The 24,234-nt window shown below is 50.1% G+C and overlaps 4 protein-coding genes across 7 annotated transcripts; 2 read left to right on the top strand and 2 right to left on the bottom strand.

Moving 5' to 3' along the window:
• The first annotated feature begins 280 nt into the window (after window positions 1-280).
• LOC120676332 (secretory carrier-associated membrane protein 2) lies at window positions 281-5,850 on the top strand. Its single transcript, XM_039957584.1, has 12 exons — window positions 281-510; window positions 1,322-1,435; window positions 1,723-1,785; window positions 2,562-2,595; window positions 3,136-3,258; window positions 3,881-3,943; window positions 4,029-4,122; window positions 4,219-4,264; window positions 4,339-4,406; window positions 4,862-4,910; window positions 5,210-5,275; window positions 5,451-5,850. Exons 1-12 carry the CDS (start codon window positions 454-456, stop codon window positions 5,535-5,537), a joined length of 864 nt encoding a protein of 287 aa, XP_039813518.1. The 5' UTR covers window positions 281-453; the 3' UTR covers window positions 5,538-5,850.
• A 116-nt stretch (window positions 5,851-5,966) lies between these two features.
• Window positions 5,967-10,592, bottom strand: LOC120676331 (BTB/POZ domain-containing protein At5g03250-like). 4 transcript variants are annotated; one of them, XM_039957580.1, is made up of 5 exons: window positions 10,006-10,592; window positions 9,191-9,861; window positions 8,118-8,187; window positions 6,728-8,026; window positions 5,967-6,648 (listed from the first exon to the last, which is right to left on the bottom strand). In XM_039957580.1, exons 2-5 carry the CDS (start codon window positions 9,247-9,249, stop codon window positions 6,148-6,150), a joined length of 1,929 nt encoding a protein of 642 aa, XP_039813514.1. In that variant the 5' UTR covers window positions 9,250-9,861; window positions 10,006-10,592; the 3' UTR covers window positions 5,967-6,147. The 4 variants fall into 4 exon arrangements, with proteins under 4 accessions (XP_039813514.1, XP_039813516.1, XP_039813515.1 ...); XM_039957582.1 differs by having other exon boundaries at window positions 9,191-9,357; window positions 9,603-10,592; XM_039957581.1 differs by having other exon boundaries at window positions 9,191-9,451; window positions 9,603-10,592.
• A 7,889-nt stretch (window positions 10,593-18,481) lies between these two features.
• LOC120672017 (glutathione S-transferase T2-like) lies at window positions 18,482-19,611 on the top strand. Its single transcript, XM_039952299.1, has 2 exons — window positions 18,482-18,698; window positions 18,772-19,611. The coding sequence occupies exon 2, from the start codon at window positions 18,787-18,789 to the stop codon at window positions 19,486-19,488; it is 702 nt and encodes a 233-aa protein (XP_039808233.1). The 5' UTR covers window positions 18,482-18,698; window positions 18,772-18,786; the 3' UTR covers window positions 19,489-19,611.
• A 228-nt stretch (window positions 19,612-19,839) lies between these two features.
• LOC120675942 (protein ULTRAPETALA 2-like) lies at window positions 19,840-24,234 on the bottom strand. Its single transcript, XM_039957143.1, has 3 exons — window positions 23,349-24,234; window positions 21,360-21,684; window positions 19,840-20,404 (listed from the first exon to the last, which is right to left on the bottom strand). Exons 1-3 carry the CDS (start codon window positions 23,554-23,556, stop codon window positions 20,209-20,211), a joined length of 729 nt encoding a protein of 242 aa, XP_039813077.1. The 5' UTR covers window positions 23,557-24,234; the 3' UTR covers window positions 19,840-20,208.

The raw sequence follows: 24,234 nt of genomic DNA on the forward strand, positions 1-24,234 counted from the left end.
ATTAGGGTACCGAAACTTTGGATTCGTCCGAACAATTGTTAATCCTGCAAGTGCTCGTTGATAATCGCTGACAGTTCTCTTGTCCTGCACAATTCAAGAGACGCAACTGCGTTCGCCATTCTGCTCTCCACACCTCGCGTTGCCGCGCCGGGCGACCCGGCTGCCGAAACGACCCCACATGTCGGCCGCATCACCAGCAGGCGCAGAATCGCACTGGTCAACCAGGCACCACGCGGACGCAACCAAAATCAGAGGCCCCCAGACAAATCCGAAATTCCAAACCCACTTCGTCAAGTAAACAACACCGGCTAAAGTGAAAGCGGCCGCCGCGTAGCAGTTGGTCGCCACCGTCACGTTGGAGGTTGGACTCCTCCCGCCCCCGCGCCGTGCTGCTGCTCTTCCCCTTCCCTTCCCTCGCCGGAGACCCCGCCGCCGCAGCAGGAGGCGGCGGCCATGGCGGGGAGGTACGACCGCAACCCGTTCGATGAGGACGACGTCAACCCCTTTGCGGTGAGTAATCGGTGTACCTTGTTGTAGCCGGGTGTCGCGATTGCTCCCCGCTCTAGGCCGCGACTCCTCTAGTAGACATGCGGAAGCTTGCTCCCGCGCTTGCGTGGATGCGAAGGTGGGTTTGGGTCCGGGTTTTGAGGTCGTTGGCGCTGGTTTCTGGCCGTGGGCGCTTCGTTGGTAGTTGGTACCCGCCGACGGTGGTGCATGCTCGGATCTGCCGAATTGTTGGCGCTAGGGTTGGTGGTTTAGGATCGGGTTCGATTGTGAGATGCCGGTCTGTGCTTGGGCTTGCCTGGTACGGTGCTTGCCGACTGCGTGTTGTTGCCAGGATAGGGCTTGGCTGTGGCTCTCTGTTCTGGGGTTTTCAAGGGAGAAATGATGCTTAAATTTGGAAATTTCTATTTGGGTTTAGGGGTGCGGGGTTGTCATCCTCTGATTTGTGGGGTTTTATTAGGACCTACTGATTGTAGTGGATGTGTGAAAACATATGAAACGAGAATTTACTGTTGGGACTGTATGATATGGTAAAAACATTTTTCGGTGCAAATTACTCGGATTAAGCACTCTTCGTAGCAGTAAGTGTTTGTTGAAGTTCATTTTGTGTAGAAACTTGTAAGTGACTGCATAGATCTTGAGTTTGGGACTCTGTAAGTCTGTATGCATGCTTGTTTGTTCCATCTATGCTACCAGTTCCCTTTAGGGCAACATTTCCTGCTTGCAGATAATGCAAATCAAGCTTCCAGTTGGCTCTAATCTTCTGTCTGTTTTCTTTAAACATTGATTGATCTTCCAAATGCATCTTATTCTGCAGGGAGGAAGTGTACCCCCTGCTTCCAATTCTCGGATGCCACCTCTTCCTCATGAACCAGCAGGCTTCTACAATGATCGTGGCGCCTCAGTAGACATACCTCTTGATTCAGCTAAGGTACATGATCTCCTATTGAGTTTGTTATTATTGTGCGACTCAATATTTACAAGATCTGCTCCGCCTAAGAAAAATCTTATTACTATGCTCTTTCACTCCAGCACTGTAAATATATTGTGCATATGTTTCCTTTTGGATTATTTTTTTCAGAAGGTCACATCCAATGTTATCAGTCAAGCTGCTATTTTTATAGTTGTTGTTTGATCCTAAATAAATTCCAGATATTCTTTCATTGATGTGTTTGTAGTTGTTTGATCATGTTGTTAATATGTTTTACGTAAATGTAGGACCTGAGTAAAAAGGAGAAAGAACTGCAGGCAAAGGAGGCTGAGCTAAACAAACGGGAAAGGGTATGTGCCTTTGCAATCAAAACTTGAAACCATGTTATATTGTGTGCCCTGTGTTTGGTCAAACCATGTGTTTACGAATTCATGAAGTGCTTCTACTTTTATGCAACAGTAAAATCCTCTCATGGATGAAATCCTGGCATGCCCCTCATGGATGAAAATCCTGGGATGCCCTGGATGATCCTGCAAGGCTCCTACATGTTGTGATTTTATTGTGCTTAAATATGTAGCAGTACAGAGCCACAAAGTATTACGTTATTTATCTTTCCAGAGTTATTGAAGCAGCAACCACAATGCAGTCTGGGAGCTAATCAGATAAAGTTGGAATGACACACTTAACAGAGCACTATTAACCACTGCCTAAATCATATTAGTGCACCTTTGGGTTGAAACTTTGAAAAATGAGTAACATCGAGAACATGGGATCTCTAATTCTCCATGCATCCACTTAAGCACCTTTTAGTTGAAAGGTAACAATGTAAGTGGAAACCACACACTGTTACCAACAGTTCACTTCTACTCATTTGTTGTTTTTCTAGAATTTGCTCTGTTTTTCTCACGAGAGACTTTTTGACATAATGGACCAATATACTGAACCCAAGGTTGACCTGTGTTGAGTAACTTGAGTGTTGACCAGTTCTACTCAAATAAGCAAAAGTTGATTCGGTGATGTTTCATATACTTGAAACAACCCAGATGTGTTACAGTCATTCAACTATGTTTCATTTCTTTGAATACTTGTACCTGATTTTTTTACCCTTTGTTTCCTTGACACTCAGGAACTGAAAAGAAAGGAGGAAGCTGCAGCCAGAGGTAGATTCTTACTTATATAATATATATGGGCTTGATATGTCTAATAAAAAAATTAAAGACTGAAATTATGTGATGTTCGCATACTGTCAGTTTGTTAATGATGTAGAAGTATACATGTATTAGGATTGGGTGTGTCATCGTGTATGACTAGGACTTAGAGTCCTATGCTTGTATCTCTTGTACCCTGTCCTACCCGGACTTGTTCTCTGGGATATATAATGAACACCAGAGCCCTCACTGGGTCTAAGCCGTTCCAACATATTTTACAAATGAGATTTATAGGAAGTTTTTCGGAGTGGTCTAGTCATTTGTGTGATGCAGAAGTTTTAGTCTAAGTATGTTCAAAGAATTCAAGCAATATCTACTTAATGGTTTAGAAAGGTTCCTTTGCATCCATTCTTGCAAAATCTACAAGTGTTTCCCATTTTTCTCTAAGAATGAAGTTAAATTAATTGTTGCTTATTGCTCGTGCTGTTACAATCAATAATATGCCCAATTCCTTTCTTTTGGCAACTGATGCATTTTCCTTTCTTTTGACAGCTGGTATTGTCATTGAAGATAAGAACTGGCCACCTTTTATGCCCATTATTCATCATGATATTTCAAATGAGATACCAGTTCACCTACAAAGGATGCAGTATCTGGCATTTTCTTCACTATTGGGTAAGTGTTGGTTACTCAATTCCCTCCAATTGTAGGAAATAGCTTTTGGAAATAAGTAAACTATTTAGCTAAACCTCAATTTTTTGATGTGCTATCTGCAAACACTGTGACTAGGATGCTTCATGAAGACCTGCACGTCCAAGTAATAGATATCCTCCAAATTAATGGAATCACCGCATTATCTCATTGGATTCGAAACTTTTTACTGTCATGTGAGAAGTGGCATCATATAAAACTCAGAGAAATTGCACATGGATTTTGGTTTAAAAAACATTCTCCTGTGCTGACTGCATATACCTTTTAAGGTAGATCATTTGAAAAGAAAATCAAGCCTCAGCTTTGTTCCAAAATGTGGTTCTTGATAGTGAACCCTGTAGATTAACGTGTAAACCATATTACTCTTCTTTTGTGGGTGACTTAAATCTTTAACCATTATGAAAAAAATGTCCAAAGAAATTCTCATATTTGTAGTTGGGATCAGGAATTTCGTTTAATGGTCTGCTCTGATGATGAGCAGACTAGCAGACATTAAAGTTGGCAGAGGAGATCTAGAAAACATCATGCATTGGTATAATATTGCTCCAACAGGGTCCTTATTTGTGCGACCTTTGATGGCATGCAGGATTGACAGCCTGTCTTTTTTGGAACATCATTGCAACTACAGCAGCATGGATTAAAGGAGAAGGTATGGGCGTATGCTGGACTTCATTTTACATCTTGTGAAGCAATTGCTACCAACTTGAAACTAATCTGGTGGCAAACTTGCATAGGTGTCATGATCTGGTTGCTAGCCATCATCTACTTCATCTCTGGTGTCCCTGGGGCCTATGTGCTATGGTATCGCCCACTTTATAATGCGATGAGGTTGTGTATATTTTTCTTCCTTGACACTATTCATGCACATTGCCACATTGTATCTTCATTTGTTTCACAATTGACTTATTGAAATGTCTATTACAGGACTGAAAGTGCTTTGAAGTTTGGGTGGTTTTTCTTGTTTTACTTGGTAAGATGATGATCATTTCATATATTAGACTAAAAAGTTGGTTTACTCCTTGCTAATGATCTTCATCCTTCCAGCTCCATATACTATTCTGTGTCTGGTCTGCTGTGGCTCCTCCATTTCCTTTCAAAGGAAAATCTTTGGCGTAAGTGTTACATGATTTGGACTTTATTCTTTTGTAAGTGAAGTTACTATTTTTTAGGTCATGCGCAAATCTGATAGTTACATGAGGATAGGAGAGCTCTGCTCGGACACTGAAAGAATTTTGAGGCTACCATTATCATTTTGCACTAGGTCCAAATTTACTGCTGACTTAGCCTGTGCACATGCTTCACACGCGTTACCTTATTTTAAAGTACCACTTTGGTGATTATCAAACTGTTTTGAGTTATTGGTCCACAACCCCGCCTTTGTTCCGCTTATTGTGTTAATTTTACATGGTCACCTTGTAACACTGCTAAATTTTACTCAATATACCTAGACTGATCCTATTCTGCTGTAAATTTGTAAGAACACCGAAGCAAACTATTATCTGTGTACAGTGCTAACTCGCTCATATTATCTAGTGTCTAATTACTTTTTCAATTTTTGTTCCTACAGTGGAATTTTACCGGCCATTGATGTCATAGGCAGGAGTGTTATTGTGGGGGTAAGTTTACACTGCTTAACTTGGGTCTGGTTCAGGTTAATCATTTCATAATAAAGCTATATAATACCCAGCAAAATGTCAAGATATGAGGAATCCCTACCTACATAGGATCCGGCCTTTAATTTTTGTGATGGACCTCTTGCATCTTGCACTAGTCCACAGGCCTGGGAATACCTGATGCTTTGCCTTTTCTGTTTGGCTGATCAAATATATTCAATGCATGTTTAAGCCAAGTTCACATATTGTCTGGTAAGTACTCACTTGTTTACACTATTTTTTTCACATTTTTTGTTTGACAGATATTTTACTTCATTGGATTTGGAATGTTCTGCCTTGAATCACTGCTCAGCATTGCTGTCATTCAGGTGGGTTTCTTTCTTTTTTTAAAAAACTTTGCTCACTGATGTGTAGGCACATTCTTTAGGAACATGATGTCTATGTGCATAGCTGGTCTCAATGCATCATATTCTCTCCTCAAGTTGGATCATTCCAGAAAAGAACTGTTCTGAGATCTATCATTTGAAACATGTGAAAATGCAGCAAGTATACATGTATTTCCGTGGAAGTGGAAAAGAAGCAGAGATGAAACGCGAGGCGGCCCGTGGTGCAATGCGAAACGCCTTTTGATAGAGTGGCCTTGCTGAGTGGAAGACAAACAGGTTGTGACGATTGGTGCCGGCGTCTTCTACATCCCTATACATGTGCAGTGCGTCTCTGAGATTACTTGTAGCTTATAGCCTTCTTGCCCTCATGTAATATATACTGCCTACGCTACCAGAGCTTTATCTCTTACCTAGGTTCAGATGTGTTTATAGGTAACTTAACTAAGATTTTAGGGGAATACGTTTTCCTACCTGATTTGTACTCAACTACTTGCGACCATCGTTCTTTTTTATCTTGAGTGATTATTTGCACCACTGAGAATGTGGCTTTGATCTTGTCAAAATCATACAGAAATATATACTCCATATGATTTTTGTTGTCTTTGTTTTTGCTGCACTTGCCAGGTCCAGATAATAAAGTATTCCTAAAGAAACAGATTTTTCGGATTCCGAGTAACAACAGAAACATAAAAAGATATTGCTCACTGTCACTCTGCTCAAGTTACGTTATTAAATCCTTGCAAAGCATAATAACATAATTATTGCATAATAGTACTAGAGCTAGCTAGCTCGAAAACTACTGGTAAACGGAAGATAAGGCCTGGGTGCCTAAACAAACTGAAGAGGTGAAAGATCTATTTGCTGCTCGGCAGTGCGGGCTGCCCTTGTTGCACCTTGGCCCCGAAGCCGCACTTCCTGGTGAGCAGGCTCCACGACCTCCGGGGTTTCCCGAGCCGCCGGATCTCCTGCTTCATGCTCTTGCACTCCTTCTCCAGCTCCGACACCCGCGCCTTCACGTCGGTGATGGTCTCCTTACCGTCGGGCGCGTCGTCCTCCGCGTCGGTGTCCACCTCTGCTTGCGTGCTGGCTGCGACGGCGGCGGCGCCCTTGGGGACCATGGCGCCACCATGGTGCGGGCGCGCGCCGTCACCCCCCGCCGCGTTGTCCGACACGAAGAACCACCCGGCGATGGACGTGCGCAGGCGGAGCTGCTCGAAGAAGAGCACCTGCACCACCACCCGCAGCGGCAGCCGCTCGTTCTGCGCCGCGTGCGTGCACGCCTCCAGCGACAGCTTCTGGCAGTTCATCAGCCGGCACAGCTGCTCCCGCTCCGACTCCGACAGCCACGGGTGCGACTGCAATACGGGCGCGTGCCGATCGATGAGAGAGATCACGAAAGGAAACCTGAATGTATAAGAGGGCGCGACGTGTTACCTTGAGGTATATGTCGATGGCGCGGTAGACGCCGTCGTCGACGGGGCGCGCGAAGTCCGGCACCACGGCGGCAAGCGCCTGGAACTTGGGCAGCTTCAGGTTGGTGTCCGGCGCCACCTCCGCGAGGTACCCGTCCATGAGTTTGGCCACCATGGTGATCGGCGACAGCGACGTCGACGGCGTCCCGCCCTGGGGCAACCCGAGGCTGCCGCCGCCGTCCTCCGCCAGCGCCGGCGACGTGTACCCCGTCCCGATCCCGTCCGTCGACGACATGAAGTAGTCCAGGATCCGCTGCACGCAGTCGATGTCGTAGAGCGTCTCGACGTGGTAACCGAGGTTGGGCACGAGCAGGTCGTCCAGCGACGCGTCCTCGAGCTGCGCGCCGATGCGCCGCTCCAGGTTCTCCCGGCACAGCGGGCTGGCGTGGAGGAGCATTGCCGTGCGCAGCATCCCGAGCAGGAACTTGGTGGACGCCACGCCCTTCTTCGTCGGCAGCAGCGCCACGATCTCCTCCAGGAAGTACCTCTGGTCGCCCTCCGACGGCGCCGACACGCTGGCGGCGCGCGGGGTGATGTTCCGGCTGCTCATGCCGCCGCCGCCGCCGTCGGCGCCGTAGCTGGCCAGCGCGTTGCTGAAGCTGGTGTTGCGCTTGAGCCCCGGCAGGAAGCGCCCCGCGTAGAACATGATGGCGCCGGCGATGCTCTCGTCGCGCATGCCCTTGGCCTCCATCGCCTGGATCAGGCGCTTGAACATGGGCAGGCTGAGGAAGGACACGTCCTCGTACCACCAGTCCATCCCGGACGCCGACGCCGCGGACGCCGTGTCCCCTGACCGGATGCCGTTCCAGAGCGCGTCCTTGTCGACGCTGGCGTTCCTGAGCAGCGGCGCGGCGGCGTCGGACGCGCAGGCCTTGGAGGCGAGCGCGGTGATGCAGCGGGAGACGAGGTGCAGGTCCTCGGCGGTGGGGATGACGCCCTCGCATGTCTCGAGCGCCTTGATGGAGTCCTTCCAGTTGGCGAGCACTTCGGCGATGAAGGACTCGGCCTGCGTGATGAGGTTGCCCTCGGCGTAGTCGTCCGTCATGCGCAGGTACTCGGCGGCGCAGCGGAGGCACACCACGTTCAGCGCGTTGAGCTCGATCTTGACGTCGTAGCAGAACTTGGCGGCCAGCTCGAACGCCTTGGCGCCGCCGGGGATGTCGTCCAGCTGCAGCGTGCACATGCCGCCGCCGCCGTCCGCCGGGGGCTGGTACTCGCTGATCATCCGCTGCAGCACGCCGCTCCGGCTCAGCAGCGGGAACTGCATACCAACCCAGGAGGCGCCGCGGTTCAGAGCAATCCAAGATCACGACTCTAGAGAGCGTATGGCCATAGACGATGGAAGCACTAACCTTGTGGAGGTAGAAGGACATCTCTCCTACCTCGACAACAACATCACTCTCAAGTTCGGTGGTGCATCTCCTGGGAATAAGATCAAGATGAAACATATGAACTTTTGTAACTGAAAAAGGATGCAAACACTCGATCTGATGGGGATGAAAGAAGTAGCTGATCCTGTAGAAATGTACATTGCGCACGCATCGATCTCGTTCAACCTATTGCCACGATTAAATTCATCGACACCCCACGTCCCCACATATATACTATAGATCGGGCGTGCATTCATCTCCTAATTGTTTAGACATGTTACAGTTTTTTTAATAAAAAAATTATGACGAATCCATAAGAAATGTCGAGAGGAAAGGGATGCGATTTGGATGAACATAATTTGAGGTTGGGAAAAATCCGATTTACATTCTAGGACTATCACAATGCTTGGTTTTCAACTTTAAACTACAAAACCAATAACAGAGGTCATCCAAATGTTAAAACCGGGCAAAATTGACATATTTTCTAAAAAGAATAAAAAATTTTAATTGGGCCTAAAAAAACAAAACTAATTAATTTTAAATTAGAAAAAAATATGAAACTAATACCAAAATTTTTCTAAAAATGTAACACATCTATAACTACTCAATTTGAATATTAGTTATTTAAAAATAATAGGCATAGCTACAAGCAACCAAATATTAAGAACATAAAATGGGATCTGAATAACTGATAGATATCATGCTAATAGATTGGTTATATTTTTACGAAACTTTTGGTACTCATTTATTTTTTATTTAAATAAATTACTTATAATTTTCAATTATCATAAAGAAAACCATCTTCGAAACCACCTAAAGAGTCAAATTTGCCTAGTTTTAACGGTTGGATGACATTTGCTATCCGATTTCGTAGTTGAATGTTGAGAATCAGACTTTTTATGATAGTTCGAGGGTGCAAATTGGATTTTCTTTTGAGGTTTACTGTAACAAGAGAGAGGAACATTCATGTAGAAATCTGTCCTGTTCGAGACAGTACAGGCTGAACATATCGTAAATCTATATACAACTGAAAAGACACAAGAAATCGAGCTAACCATGTGAGGTCTTCGAGGACGAAAATCTCCGGCTTGGAACCCAGCTTCATGGTCACCATCCTCGCACCGCGCCAACTACTTTGTCTCAATCTACTGATTCCTCCTCTCTACAGATCTGCAGGGCTGGGTGGCGTTCGTTCACTGCTCATGCAGTCACGCATGTCCTTCTTTGTGGAAATGGAAGCCCATGGAAGGAACCGGCCAAGGATTTATCAGGGACGGTGGGGGAAGGAGGTCAGTAGTGCGCTCGTTCCTACATCACTGCATGCAGACAGTGGCGAGAGGAAATGGCGCAGCCAGTCAAGGCTCCGGCCCGGGTCCAAAGGAGCGGGCACTTGACTCGCTACTTGGCCAAGTTTCTCTTAGGAAAAAAAAGAAGAAGAAGATGCTACTGGAAATCTCAGGCACTCACTGACAGGTGGCGCCTTCGCAGCTGCTCACACCTGGCCAGCCAGATCCACTTCTCTGGCGGGCCGGGCTGTCCGTTCGTTCGCATGCATGCGAGGAGCCGAGGACAGTCAAGCGCCGGTCCTCGATGGCACGTCGCTTTCGTAGGGGAGGCCGGAGGCGGATCAGCGGATGCAGAGCCATCACCCATCGGTCCCATCCGGAGGCCGGAGGATAGTTTTCGTAGGGCATCACTGTGTACGGAACGTGAGGTGGTGCCAAGACTAGGCCACATCATGGTTGTTAGTTTAGTCAAATTCAGAGTCTGCTTGGCAAGAGCTCCGGCTTCCGGAACGGCTCCTGCTGGAGCTTTACCAAACACTCTGAAAATAGAGCGGCTCCATACAAAAATAGAGCAGCGGCTTTACCTGCGAGAAAGTGGAGCTGATGAAACTTAAAAAACCAACTCCATCTCTAGCTCCAGCTCCACCTATTAGGAAGACCCCGTTTGGGAGGGCTTCTTGCGCGGCTCTGCGAGCAGCTCCAGGCGAAGCTCTCCCAAACGAATGTTTTTTGCAGCAGCTCCTGGGGTGGAGCCACATCTGGAGCCAGCGACGGCTTCCACACAGGACCACTTTGCCCTCGCCCATGCCGGGGCCGGCGGGGCCGTGGGTGCAAGGGCCGGCCGGAACTCGCGGCGGCGACCAGCCTGGCGGGAAGCTAAGGCGGCTGCTGCGCGGAAGGCCAAGTGGCGGTGGGCGCGGCCGGCGGCGAGAAGCCGAGAATTGGCGGCCGGTTGCGCGGAAGGCCAAGCATGGCAGGCGGCGCGAGACGGAATAGCGGCCGGCCGTCGGAAGCCGAGCAGCAGCAACAGCTTGGGCGGCGCGCGCCTGCAAGGGAGGCGGAGCAGATACGAGAGCTTGAGGCATGGCGCGTGGGAGTCGGTGGCTGGTGGCGCTGAAGGCTGAGCGACGCTCGCAATGAGAATGGACGCCTGATCCAGCCGAATGGATAATGGAAAGAGGATCGGAAGAAAAACTAAAAAATAGAAAGAAAAAAACTTCTTTTCATGGATTGACATCTTTTTTATATGAGGATTTACTCCTTTAAAATTACTAATAATACGAGAAGACAATAATTATTACCTAATCAATATTTCTCTTTATTTATTTTATTTATTTTTATATAATTTAAAATTTAAATTTAGTGCAAACATAAAATTCAACCGCACAAACACGTTTAATAGCCAAGGGCATATTGGACATTTGACCTCTCCAATCCATTTATGAAAGACAGGGTGGAACCATTTTACCAAACGTTTTTCAAAACGGCTTCAGCTCCACTAGAGAAGCCGCTCCACTGAAAGACCTATTTTTAGAAGAGCCGGAGCCCTGCCAAACAGGCCCTAAAAAGCCGGAGCTTGCACCACTTTGCACCTCATCATGGATTGAGGTAGAGCTCACAAACACAGCTTTTCCATCTCTACTCAGGCTTTCTCTTTTCTCTAGCACCGGGTGCCTAAATAAAACATAGGTGCTAGAAATTACTAAGTTAGCACCGATAGTTTTCATAGGGCACATTAGAGATACCTTCAGAGCAAGTACAATTTTAAGATGACCTGGAGGGGAGAGAGGATGAGAGAGGAGGCTTTTTGCAAGTTTTGTCGATCAGCGATTCAGCGCTACACAACATTTCAATGTGTCCATGGCCCTCTTAGGGGGTTCGCAATGGTAATAGCTAGTTGTCGTGAGCTTTTTAGGGTACCCACAGCCGGGTGGTGGAAGGCACCCGCATAATCCCCGAGGGGGTATACTCGGGATTGCGCTAAGCGATTAGGCGTATCTAGCTCAAGAACACAATCAAGAACTCGATGAACACACGACGATCTAGAGTGGTTTGGGCCGCCGGAGCGTAATACCCTACGCCCACTTGAGAGTAGTATTGCTCTAGTGTCGGTGGATGAGTCTATCCTCTGCCTTCCAGTCCTCTTTTGGACCTGACCTTTCTCTAACGGGTGTCTCCCTTTTATAGAGCAAGGAGGACGCGTACACGGGCGTCGGACCCCGACAGGTGGGCCCAACAAGGATGTATATTTTACTAGACAGTAGTGGTGCTACAGTGATGGAGAATCTCTTGCCGGATACACTTCATCGTCCTGTAGACTCTCTGACCGAGAGGGGTCTTCTCCTGGCTCATCGGCGAGGCGCCCGTTGAGGCAACGTAGGTTGCAGCGTAGACTGTTGGGTCTACCGTGTAGGTGTTATGATACTCCGTCGCCGAGTTGTCGTGTCTAATTGGTGTAGCAGTCTGACGTGAGTGGCGCCAGCGGCTGTACAGTGTACCTTGGAAACACGCGGTCAACAGTGCAGCCTAGCGAAAGTCTCCTCGGGCTCTGCTGTGGCAGAGCGCTCTTAACGCCTCCTGCATTGAATGCGGTAGGTGGCCAAGTCTTCTCGAGGAAGCTTGGCAGCCGCGCGCGCGTATCTGCGTCTGCGGACACGTGGCGGCTCCGGACCCCCCCAGGCGGGGTATCTGTTTCCTCCATGCCGAGGGGTACGGATAGTATATGGGGGTCCGGGACCCCGAGGGAGGTCCGGGGGCCCCGGCTGTTTCGTCTGAGTGCTTCCTTCTCCGGGACACGTGGTGACACCGGACCTGACCCCGAGCGGGATGCGGGTCCGAGACCATTGGTCCGGTGAGATGGAGTCGGACCCCAGGGGTCCGGTTGCTCAGCTCCTTTGGGCATAGTTACGGATAACTACGAGTTTTGACATAGCAAGAGGGGGTACCCTAGTCCAGAGATACCGACAGTGGCCCCCGGGCCCACCTCGGGAGAGGTACGAACCCGCAGGTGGGGCCATCATTGTGACGCAATGCTGATTGCGTTGGCCTGCTCATGTTGAGAGCGAGTGCTCCGGACCCCTTCAAGACCGTAGCACCTGTTGCCAGGTTCAGGTACTAGAGCGCTCTCCGCAGGGCGGCGAAGGTGTAGGCTTAGGGTACGGAACCGAGCTTAAGCGGCTGCTCGGACCTTGAACCGCCCAGGGAGCCAGCACTACTTCCCCGGACCCGGCTCCAGGCGACCGTGGCGAGCGGTCTTCGCCCGAGCGGGCCACCGGAGTGGACTTGGAGCGACCGTGGCGAGCGGTCTCCGCCGGAGCGGGCCACCGGAGTGGACTTGGGCGACCGTGGCGAGCGGTCTCCGCCGGAGCGGGCCACCGGAGTGGACTTGGAGCGAACGTGGCGAGCGGTCTCCGCCGGAGCGGGCCACCGGAGTGGACTTGGGCAACCGTGGCGAGCGGTCTCTGCCGGAGCGGGCCACCGGAGTGGACTTGGAGCGACCGTGGCGAGCGGTCTCCGCCGGAGCGGGACACCGGAGTGGACTTGGGCGACCGTGGCGAGCGGTCTCCGCCGGAGCGGGCCACCGGAGTGGACTTGGGCGACCGTGGCGAGCGGTCTCCACCGGAGCGGGCCACCGGAGTGGACTTGGATCATTGCTGACGATCCATGTCACCGGCCTTGCAGCAAGGTGTAGGAAACCAGGCCTTATACTAGAAAGGAGCCCGGGACCTCTAAGGACAGCAGACTCGGATACTAGGGGACTCGTAACAGGGCAGTGAAGTACGTAGGCTTAGGGTACATTACCAGACTAAACTACGCGGAACTTCTCTACCCCAGGATACGAGTACCACTTCTCCTGAGGAGGTCTCTAGGGGTCCGAACTGCCTTCCAGCTAGAAGGGGTGTCCTAACCTAACCACAAGCTAGCAACTCAATTTGGATTGTTAGCAACTAAAGGAAAAACTCCGTGCGGGAGAAGGAGACATGCAGGTTGAACGAACAAGTGATTTTAGGTTAAAGAAAAGATAGGACTGAGAAAGCAATTCTCCTTTATTGCTTGACTCGTGGTGTACATCAGAGGTCGGGATTACGAGAGCGGACCTCTACCGCTCTGGACCACTTGCTGGTGTCGCCTGTTTGTGCGATGGATGCCAGAGGCCGGGTTTACAAGGGCGGACCTTTACCGCTCTGGACCACACGTAGCCACCATGTCATTACAAAGGAGAAACTAACTCAATCCTATCTAGTGGTAACCTTCGGCTGCCACTTCATAAGGCATGCACGTTCCCGGCTGGAGTGGAACTGCCACCTTGGAGGTTCTTGTCAGTCGTCGGGGGCGAAGGTGCTCTGGACATGCTTACACAGCATCATCCAGCATCACCTCGGGAGCTTGCCGGGCCCTCCTTCGCACAAGAACTGTTTCATGCTTAGTTTGCATGAGAACAAATTCTTTGGCTTTGAATGGGAGTGGCCCTGCCACTGCCAGCTGCCGGCGAAAGCCAGCCCGAAGGCTGCCCTTGATGTGCTGAAACCAGCTTGACGTCCTGGCGCATCGGAAGGTCGGGTGCTCGTTTAGACGAGCACGGAGCGTGGAGAAGGGCGGTCGTTCGCCGGCTTCGCCCTGGGGCTGGCACAGGGCCCCCGCGCTCTGTGGCGGAGGTCGACGCCTGTCTGCAGCAGCGCCAAGAGAGGCCTGCGCCAGGCGAGGGAGAAGGCGACAGACATCCTTCCGGCTCCAGGCTCCATCTTGAGAGGAAACCTCGAGCCGACGCCGTGCCGCCGCAGGGGACCCCGGGTGGTTGCTTGAGAGGAAACCTTGAGCCGACTCTGGGATGACGCAGGGCGACGCAGGGCAGGCGTCGCCCCTGCGCCCCACCGTGCCGGCTCTGAGGTGTCGTGGTGGCGACGCACAGCAGGCGCTGCTGCCGTGCGCCACCGCACCGAGGATTCCGCCGCTTCGGTGTTGGGGCATACGTCGCGGGTGGCGCCGCGCCCCTCTCGATCTTCTCATCGCTGTTGCAGAGGATGAACTCAACCTCAGAAACTAGGAGGGGAGCGGAGATCTAGCCAATGCTTGCGCGCAATCCCCACGGACGGCGCCAATTGTCGTGGGCTTTTTAGGGTACCCACAGCCGGGTGGCGGAAGGCACCCGCCTAATCCCCGAGGGGGTATACTCGGGATTGCGCTAAGCGGTTAGGCGTATCTAGCTCAAGACACGATCAAGAACTCGATGAACACACGACGATCTAGAGTGGTTCGGGCCGCCGGAGCGTAATACCCTACGTCCACTTGAGAGTAGTATTGCTCTAGTGTCGGTGGATGAGTCTATCCTCTGCCTTCCAGTCCTCTTCTGGACCTGACCTTTCTCTAACGGGCGTCTCCCTTTTATAGAGCAAGGAGGACGCGTACACGGGCGTCGGACCCCGACAGGTGGGCCCAACAAGGATGTATATTTTACTAGACAGTAGTGGTGCTACAGTGATGGAGAATCTCTTGCCGGATACACTTCATCGTCCTGTAGACTCTCTGACCGAGGGGGGTCTTCTCCTGGCTCATCGGCGAGGCGCCCGTTGAGGCAACGTAAGTTGCGGCGTAGACTGTTGGGTCTACCGTGTAGGTGTTATGATACTCCGTCGCCGAGTTATCGTGTCTAACTGGTGTAGCAGTCTGACGTGCGTGGCGTGAGTGGCGCAAGCGGCTGTACAGTGTACCTTGGAAACGCGCGGTCAATAGTGCAGCCTAGCGAAAGTCTCCTCGGGCTCTGCTGTGGCAGAGCGCTCTTAACGCCTCCCGCATTGAATGCGGTAGGCGGCCAAGTCTTCTCGAGGAAGCTTGGCAGCCGCGCGCGCGTATCTGCGTCTCCGGGACCCCGGGGGAGGTCCGGGGTCTCCGGCTGTTTCGTCTGAGTGCTTCCTTCTCCGGGACACGTGGTGATACCGGACCTGACCCCGAGCGGGATGCGGGTCCGAGACCGTTGGTCCGGTGAGATGGAGTCGGACCCCAGGGGTCCGGTTGCTCAGCTCCTTTGGGCGTAGTTACGGATAACTACGAGTCTTGACATAGCAAGAGGGGTACCCTAGTCCAGAGGTACCGACACTAGTACTAGCTATTTAGTATGCTGATGTAAAAGTGAAAGAGAAAATAAAAAACTATTTTATACTATTAGACTCATATGCTCCTCTCACATATTTTGGACTACGTAAAATAGATCAGATATTTGCTCATCACTAGTAACTACTTTCTCCTATTTTTTTATTGCTACATGAGATTTAGCTGGCTAAATAGCTAACATTGGGGACGCACTAAAGGGCACCGCGACTCGCTACTGTGGCTTGCTGCGACGAGTCCTGATGCTGCATCATCAACGGTGTAGAATTAGTGGACTGTGGACCCCGCAAGAAATAAAAATTCTAGATTAATTGCTACGTAGACTAGGTAGAGACTATTGTTGTATGGTTTACTCCTAAATTGCTGATGTGGCTCGGCTAATAGCCAAGAGCTCACGGTCGCGGCCAGATACGATCCGATTCCGATCACCTGTGGCTGTGGACTGTGGAGTACGCTCCAGTGCGTATCCAGTTCAGCTCCGCGGCATCGCACGCAGCTTGGTGTTACTACTACAGTTACTGTTAGTCTGTTACAGTTACAGTAGGCTACGAGGTAGCAGTACACTACAGCCTACAGTACATTATCTACGGACCTACCATACGGTCATGTGGGACTGTGTCGTTGAAACACTCAACCGGCACGCAGGCTCTACTGGTATTGCGGCCCGCTAGAGGCCAGAGGAGAAGAGGGAGACGTGAATGCCAAAGTGCGCGATGCCTTTTTCAGGGGGCGTGGAGGTGGAGCCCCGTCTCGGCAGCGCTGCGACCGCAAAGCCTGCAGAAGTGCGCGTCAGCCTCGGCCAGGCAGCCAGCCAGTCAGCCTCGACTCCCACGTCAGCGTCGCCCGCCGCGTGCACCGGACTCCGGCGACCCCCCAGCCAGATCTCTTTTCGTATCTCGCTGCGCCATGCGCAGCCATGTCGCCTCCGGCGCAGCGAATCTCTTGATGGATCCACCGTACCGGCCATTGTCGCCGTCACGTCGCTTCCGCCGCATCTGCATGCGCCCCGGTTCTCGTGTGTTTTCTATCATCCGGACCGGACACGACCGGACCCGGAAGGGTGCAGGCGTGCAGCTGCAGCGGCACAGGAGGAATCGCGAGACGGGTTCGACGTTGTTATACCCGGCGCACCCGAACGCACGCAGGTCGCCCGTGTCCTGGCGTCTCAGGCCCCGTTCTCTTCCAGAAAAAATTTCTGCGGTACCCGTCACATCAAATTTTCGAATACATACATGGAACATTAAATATAGTTGAAAAAATAACTAATTACACAGTTTAACTGATTAACACGAGATGAATTTTTTAAGTCTAATTAGTTTATGATTGGACATTATTTGTCAAGTAACAACGAAATGTGCTACAATAACTTTTCGCAAACTAAACAGGGCCTCACGTTTTATGGACTGAGCAGTAGTAAGAGGGTGTTTAGTTGGTGAAAAAGTTTGGATTTGGGTACTGTAGCACGTTTCGTTATTACTTGACAATTAATATACAATCATAAATTAATTAATATCATTAGATTCATTTCGTAAGAATCAATTAGACTGTGTAATTAATTATTTTTTCTAACTATATTTAATATTTCATACATGTGTTTTCTAACTATATTTAATATTTCATACATGTGTTTTCTAACTATATTTAATATTTCATATATGTGTTTAAAAACTTAATGTGACTGATACTGTAGAGAAAAGTTTGGCAACTAAACGCTGCCTAAAAAATAAACAGAGGCCTCTGCGGCTCTGCCGGCAGCGCTGCTTCACTGGTCGACCGGGCAACTCTGGCTCTGCGCCTGCTGCTACAACTGAATGCTGGCCACAGGCGCCAGACCAGGCGGCCCCCTTCCCCCGCACCACGCCGCCACCGGCCGGCCGCTCGACTCGCCGCCCGCCCGTGCACCGGAAACCTGTCGGGTGTCCATCAATAACACGCCGGCCGTCGCGTGGGGCCAGGGGTTTCCATGCCGAGCGCCGAACAGTGAGCTGGCTTGGCCGCCGCGCCCGCGCGCGATCGAGCGATCATGTCCCGACGCCTGGCGCCCTGGCCGCTGGCGCATACTCCATCTTCCGTTCTTCACAAGCAGCGCCAGGCTCAGAGAGTCGCATCTTCAAAGGCCTGGGTGCTGGCCGGACAGAACAGGAGAAAGGTCAACCTTTGTGGCAGGCCGCCCATAACTCAGATATACTGTACAACAATGCGAGTCAGAGATCTAGTTTCTTTTCTTTGTTAGGCTGGTTCCAACGGGGGTCGGTACCGACCCGGCTACCGACCCGCGCCGGTCGGTAAGCGCGGAAACCGAGAGCGCGGGGCGGTAGCGCTACCGACCGGCCGGGCGGTCGGTACCGACCGGCGTTGGAGCCGCGCGCGGTCGGTACCGACTGGTCGGTACCGACCCGGCCGGTCGGTACCGACCCCGCGTCCGGTCGGCTGCCACGCGGCGCTCTGTGATTGGCCAACGGCTGCCACGTCAGCGCCACGTCAGCTAGCCGTTTTTGACCGTTTGGACTCCAAAAAATTCGAAAAAAATTCCAAAAAATCACAAATTTCGTCCCCAACTCATCTATAAATAGAGAGGGCTGGTTGGAGCTCATTCCACACCTCTCACTCCCCATTTCACCCACTTCCTCTCTCAAATTCTTCCACCATGGCAAACTGGAGTCCAAATATGCAGTCATACTTCGACCTGCTCAACGCCGACCCCGAGCGTTCGACTACCCATACGCCGGGTACCAATGCTTCCGAGGAGGAGTTCGACTACTCGCCGCTCCATCGCCGCTCGGAGACTGCTCCACCCTCGCAACCCCGAGCGCTGTTTCCTCCAGCTCCCGGGGCTTTCATAGGTGCTCCTCCGCCGTATCCGTACCCATCGTATCCCTACCCACCGTACCCGTATCCTACAGCTCCCGCCACTTCCAGAGTCGCTCCCCCACCGTATCCATATCCTGCTCCCACGACCGATGCTCCTCCGCCATATCCCTACCCTCCATATCCGTACCCTCCATATCCCTACCCTCCGCCTCCCACATTCACGACATCTGCTCCTCACGGTCATGCTGGAGGTGCTGCCTCCGCTGGCTCGGAGAATGAAGGCGGGGGTACGACCGCACCATGTCGTCCAGCCATTCCCAAAAAGAGGAATGAGTGGACGCCCGCAGACGAGGAGAAACTGGTACGTCCTCATTCGTTTCTCGTGTTCGCTAATGTCAATTGAAGTATACTTTTACTAAGTTAGTTTTGTATAGGTTAATGCTTGGTTGATGCACTCGGTCGATTGTGTGGACAGAAACAGCAAGAGCGGCCCAACCTTTTGGGGCCAAATAAGCGACACCTACAACGCCACCACTGACCCACTCCGACACCGCACCGCCAAGCAACTGAAGGATCATTGGTCCATGTACAATGCACGGGTCTCCTTGTTCAATGCAATATACAACCAAGAAGTGTCGAAGCGGCAAAGTGGAGCCGACGACGACATGGTGATGGACGAAGCCAAAGCAAGGTATGCACGAAGGGCTGGCCATGAGTTTAAGCTTTTTCATTGGTGGGAAGCTGTCCGTCACCAGCCGAAATGGTCAGTGAAGCATGGTGGTGGGCCGAATATAGACGTGTCGAAGAGATCACGTCTCGGAACTTCCGGTGAGTATAGCTCCGGCTCTCGGGAGACCGACGAGGAGGTGAACCGTCCCCCGGGTCGTGATAGATCGAAGGCGGCTGCGCGGAAGGGTAAGGGGAAGGTAGGCTCAAGCAGCCATACTTCTACTGATTCCGCAGAGATGGGCGAAAAGTTGGAAGATCTTTGCAAGATCACCCACGAGTACGCTCAAGCAAAACTGTGGAAGCAGTGGAACATACTCAGTTCACGCTCGACGGACGGTATGACGGATGCTCAGAAGAAGGTTCATGACCGAGCGTTAAAACGTCTGCAACAACAGCTTCACCTCAACGACGACGACGAGTAGATTTATGTAATTTTTATATTTTTATGTAATTTTCTTTATTTTAAATTGTCGTGTAATTTTTATTTCGAATTTTTATGTAATTTCTAAATTTTTAAATTTAATAAAGTAGTTTTGTTGTGTCAATTTAAATCATAGAGCAACGCGTTCTGAAATGGTTAAGTCTGGAATGGAGAAACTGACGTGGCGCTGATGTGGCTGTGGACTGAGACTGCAGGCTGACTGATGGAGCGCTGGGGTCGAGTGGGCTGGTGAGAGCTGACGTGGCACTGACGTGGCTGTGGCTGTGGGCTGGGGCTGCAGACCCGCTGTTGGAACCAGCCTTAAGAAAAAGGTCATACCAGGACACTGATGAAAACGCAACAAACACTGAAAATTTGGAGAATTTGTCAGAAATTATGTTTTGAGAAAAAAAACTCGGCACATCTATTTCGTTAGATTGATTAAAGCAACCGAGCAGAGAGCACATATAGGATCTTAAAACAATGCGAGAAAAGAGGAGAAGTGTTGGTAAATTGTACTATGTAGCAAAATTGGCTGGCGCCCTTCGCTACTCCACGAACGCCAGCCATGGAAAATGAGAGAACGGGATTGTTCAGAATAACGGCCTGCCCTGTCCCAATATGTTGGTTGATGAGGGCATCGATCAGCTGAAGGCTAAAAGCCTCCGGTTTACCCTGGCGGAAGCCATTTTTGGTGTCCTGGCCAATGGAACGAATGGTGTTAGGTCCTCCCTGTTATTCCTTCCGACTCCGAGTTGCGGTAGAAGTCGACGCAGGTCTGGCAGTCGCAGTCCTTGAAGCGGCAGGTCTCGCACCCGAAGCAGACGCACTTCATGCAGCCGGCGCAGGACGTGGCGCGGGAGCAGCCACGCAGCACCTTGCGGCTTGCTCGCTCCTCCTCATCGTCACAGGTGACCCTGGAGGCGATACAGGAGAGTCAGAACAGTGAAGCTAAGGATTTGCAGTCACACAGATGGAAATGGCAGAAATGGTCACAGGGAAACAAATATCCAGGTACAATTTTCTCTCTTTTTGTCGAAAACAAAGGCAGCACAAATAGTTCTCCGTGGAGGACAAAAAAAATGAGTTGGAATAATCTCCAGATAGGCATCAGTGGTAATCTTCTGCAAATGATCCCTGCAGGCAAGCTAAGGAGTGCACAAATGCTACTGAACGTGTTGCTGTGGCCGCAAGCAAGCGACAGGAACCCTGCAGAGATCTGCCAATGTTCGGCCAGAAACTTGGATGGCAACAGTTCACAAATTGCAGTGGAGGCGTGCAGTTTCTAGCTCCTAGTTTCCTACAGTATGATACTGAAAAGCATCTGATCTATGCTACAGTTAAACAATGTGCTTTAGCAGTGGTATGCTACCACAGTGGGCTTTACCAATAATGGTATTGGATATGCATCAACCACTTGCCTTGACACAGCCTGCAGTTCGACTTTCAGGGGTTTCCTGTCACTATTCTAGTAACACCACCAGTAGGCCAATATGGGAAGTTCCATCCGCTAAAGGGCATCCACTCCACCCACCAGTACTTCATATCCACATCAACCGAAAATCTACACAAAACTGGCTTTGCTAGGAGGATGGCAGCATTAATGAAATTAGCAAACACTATACTATAGAACACTAAACAGTACACCCAAAGAGAGCAGAACAATTTTTTTGACAGAACTGAAAATTCCCCCAGTATCTTAATTACACTAGCAGTCGTAGCTCGATAGAAGTAAACACTAAAAGCCACAAAATTAACTAGGCCAAAACAACAGAATTCAACAGTAGCTCGAGATGAATCTAAAATGGTGGCATGGAAATCTAGCTAGATTCAGACTTAACAATACACTAGCCAAAAAGTGCAAACACATACCTATCAGTTGTCAAATCTGCACATGTCCAGTTAATTTTGGCAAGAGCATCATGGTAAACACGGCACTCTTCTTTTGACCGGAGCCGAAATCTCCTATCCTTTCCACATCTTGTGCAGCGGATGAACTCATCACGGTGAGATGGACGTCCATTACGACCTTTGTGAGAACCATTGCTGGATTTGTGTGCCAAGTAGTAGTATTTGAGCAGAGCTGTCTTTGACAGTGGCACTTTTTCTCCCTGAACCATGACCCAGATAGTGTTCCTCCACTTTCCAGCGGTCTCTTTTCCAGAGTGCTTCTCAAAGGCTGCAGGTGTCAACTTATCTGAAATTTCAAGTTACAAAATTAACTTATATCACAGTAATCCTGAACCATCATGAAAATGAGAGCTATCAGTACACAATGTTGTGCTCACTCGTTGATTAAAAAAATGCTATCTCCAAGGTTTAGCCTAGAAATGTACTAACAAAAAGTCATACCATAAACATAAAGAATGGGTTTAACTAGAAGATACACACGCATTCTTGCGAGTCCTTAAGTTCATATAAAACAAGAACCATTTGAATTTTCGTGATATGTGATGTCACTCGAGCCAAGCAGCACATAAACAAAGTAGCTTCCCTAAAAAACTGGGTGCTGGATTGCTCCACCGAGGAGCACCGCAGTGTATGTAGCCCAAGATAGATACACATCTTATAGAAGGCTGCAAGCGGCCGTCATAAATTATTGGCATTAGGAACTGCATATTTCGAGTGCAGAGCCTATCCCATTTGTTAAATCCCACATACATATCTAGATTTCATAAACAAATCCTGAACTTCAGAATATATGGCAAACCATAATTGGCTGCTACCTTTTTACGGCTTTGCCATGTTGCTATCACTATGAATACCAGCGATAAAGGAAAAAAGTGCCAAAACAAATGAGAACTTACTAATACGGCTGAATAAAAGAAGACAATTGTTGCTTCACATGTTAGGCTCAAAAACACACAAATGTAACTATTCATACATTTTAGGTTTGAGACATAAACTCCCATACAGATCATTCCAAGGTCTTGTACATAGTATGCAGCAATACTGCCAGACATAACACTTATGTTATCTATATCAATATGTCGTCTGCAATAATCTACAGAAACATCAGTACGGGCGCACACTGAAATATAGGCATTGCAGATGAGAAGCAGAAAATATCATCTACAGATCTCTGAGACGAACTATTAAGGCCACACAGGTACCAAAGCAGAAAGTCAGAAACAGAGACAACGGTTCTTTTACATCTCACTCGTTGCAAACAAGCATCCTATGTCACAATGGAAGATCAAAAAGGCCACTTCCACTTTGCATACAAAAGAAAGCAGCATGCAACTCCAAACGAGAACAGATGCTAATCCATGCAAACGACAGCCTGAACATAAACAGAGACGTAACAATGTGCTGTACTGCAGTGATGGACACCACGACTGAACAGAGGGGCAAATCCCATCACCACCATCCATGCAAAGAGAGCGCACAGAATGAATCGACGTGCATTAGGTATCAAGGACAAACTGCTTTCATGTGCTGTACTAGACTAGAGGGTGTGGAGAGACACAACACGAACGGTCAGAATGAATGATACAAGTGATATTAATTACTCCCAGGGGCGCATGACCACCAACCAAACTAGTTCGGCGCATCCTAGCATTCAGATTGCAGAGAAGGCAATGGTTTATTGGCAAAAAAACAACGGCGAACAGGCACACAAGCTAGGCCAGAGCAACATTGCATGGGATGCAGCATGGTACCAAACAATAGAAGCAGGCAATGCCGGGCACAAGCGGCACCGCGGCGCGTGCACTGGCATTGCATGCAGGTTCAGCTTTGGGGGCAAGACGCCGTGACCCAGAGATCAAACACCATACGCGAATCGCGATGCACGGACATGAAATCAAGCCGGGAGAAAAGCAAAGCGAGAGAAGTGTTTGGTTGGTGACTGGCTCTGACCTTCGCGGCAGCCGGGGGTGCACTCGCAGCTGACCTCCAGGTCGCCGGAGGCGAAGACGCGGAGGCGGCCGACGGCGTCGCCGTAGCGGTGGCTGGTGCATCCGCACGTCATCTCCACGAAGTCCTCCCCCCGGCGCACCCCGCTCACCTCCCGCAGCTCCTCCTCGCTGAACAGCGCCGCGCCGGCACCTCCGTTCGCCGCCGCCATGCCTCCGACCAAGAACAGGAATAAGCACAACAACCCTCCGGAAAAAAGGGCCACAGATTGATCTGGTTTGCGTCAAATCAGTATATAACTATCGAATGCCGAGGCGTGGAAGCCACAAACTGGTGGATCGAAGTAAAAGAAAGTTAGGCAAGTAGGTGAACAAGAGATTGAGAAATATAGAGTTGGGAGCTGTGGGGAAACAGGAACCAAAGCGGCGCTTTTCCACAAGGGAATCGCAGTGAATTGGGTTCCCACCAAATCTTGACGAGGGCGATCTCCGAAGGGGCAAAAGAATAAATGCAAAGGTGGCCTCTTTTTCCTAGATGGATATATGATCCGAGGCCAAGAACGACGAGCAGAGACTCATAGAGAGTCTGGAGCAGCGGAAAAGCGGCTCCTTTCTGCAACAAACTATTTGGGGGCTTTGCTCCAAAACGCCCAAAGATACAACCCAGAAAGATGGATCTGCCGATCTGGAGAAGTCGCCACAGAATCTTCACAAATGCTTCCTCCAACTCCAGCCCCCGCACCCTACGCCGACGTAGATGGGGTTTGGAGAGGGAGAGGAGGAGGGGAGGAGAGAGAGGGGAGCGGAGGCCGAGATGGAGGAGGTGGTGATGACTGATGATGAGGAGAAGCTTGGTGTGTTGTGCGGGTGCTGGGCTTTTTTAACCTATG

Source organism: Panicum virgatum, chromosome 5N, assembly GCF_016808335.1.
Source record: "Panicum virgatum strain AP13 chromosome 5N, P.virgatum_v5, whole genome shotgun sequence".
Classification (NCBI taxonomy): domain Eukaryota; kingdom Viridiplantae; phylum Streptophyta; class Magnoliopsida; order Poales; family Poaceae; genus Panicum; species Panicum virgatum.

Coding starts and splice junctions, on each gene's coding strand:
- LOC120672017 (XM_039952299.1), top strand. CDS start 18,787: ATGCACTCGGTCGATTGTGTGGACAGAAACAGCAAGAGCGGCCCAACC.
- LOC120676331 (XM_039957580.1), bottom strand. CDS start 9,249: ATGGTGACCATGAAGCTGGGTTCCAAGCCGGAGATTTTCGTCCTCGAA. Junction 8,027..8,117: donor TGTCCTTCTACCTCCACAAG/GTTAGTGCTTCC, acceptor GTTGGTATGCAG/TTCCCGCTGCTGAGCCGGAG. Junction 6,649..6,727: donor CCATCGACATATACCTCAAG/GTAACACGTCGC, acceptor CCCGTATTGCAG/TCGCACCCGTGGCTGTCGGA.
- LOC120676332 (XM_039957584.1), top strand. CDS start 454: ATGGCGGGGAGGTACGACCGCAACCCGTTCGATGAGGACGACGTCAAC. Junction 511..1,321: donor ACGACGTCAACCCCTTTGCG/GTGAGTAATCGG, acceptor CTTATTCTGCAG/GGAGGAAGTGTACCCCCTGC. Junction 3,259..3,880: donor GGCATTTTCTTCACTATTGG/GTAAGTGTTGGT, acceptor GATGGCATGCAG/GATTGACAGCCTGTCTTTTT.
- LOC120675942 (XM_039957143.1), bottom strand. CDS start 23,556: ATGGCGGCGGCGAACGGAGGTGCCGGCGCGGCGCTGTTCAGCGAGGAG. Junction 21,685..23,348: donor CACCCCCGGCTGCCGCGAAG/GTCAGAGCCAGT, acceptor TTGAAATTTCAG/ATAAGTTGACACCTGCAGCC. Junction 20,405..21,359: donor GCAGATTTGACAACTGATAG/GTATGTGTTTGC, acceptor TATCGCCTCCAG/GGTCACCTGTGACGATGAGG.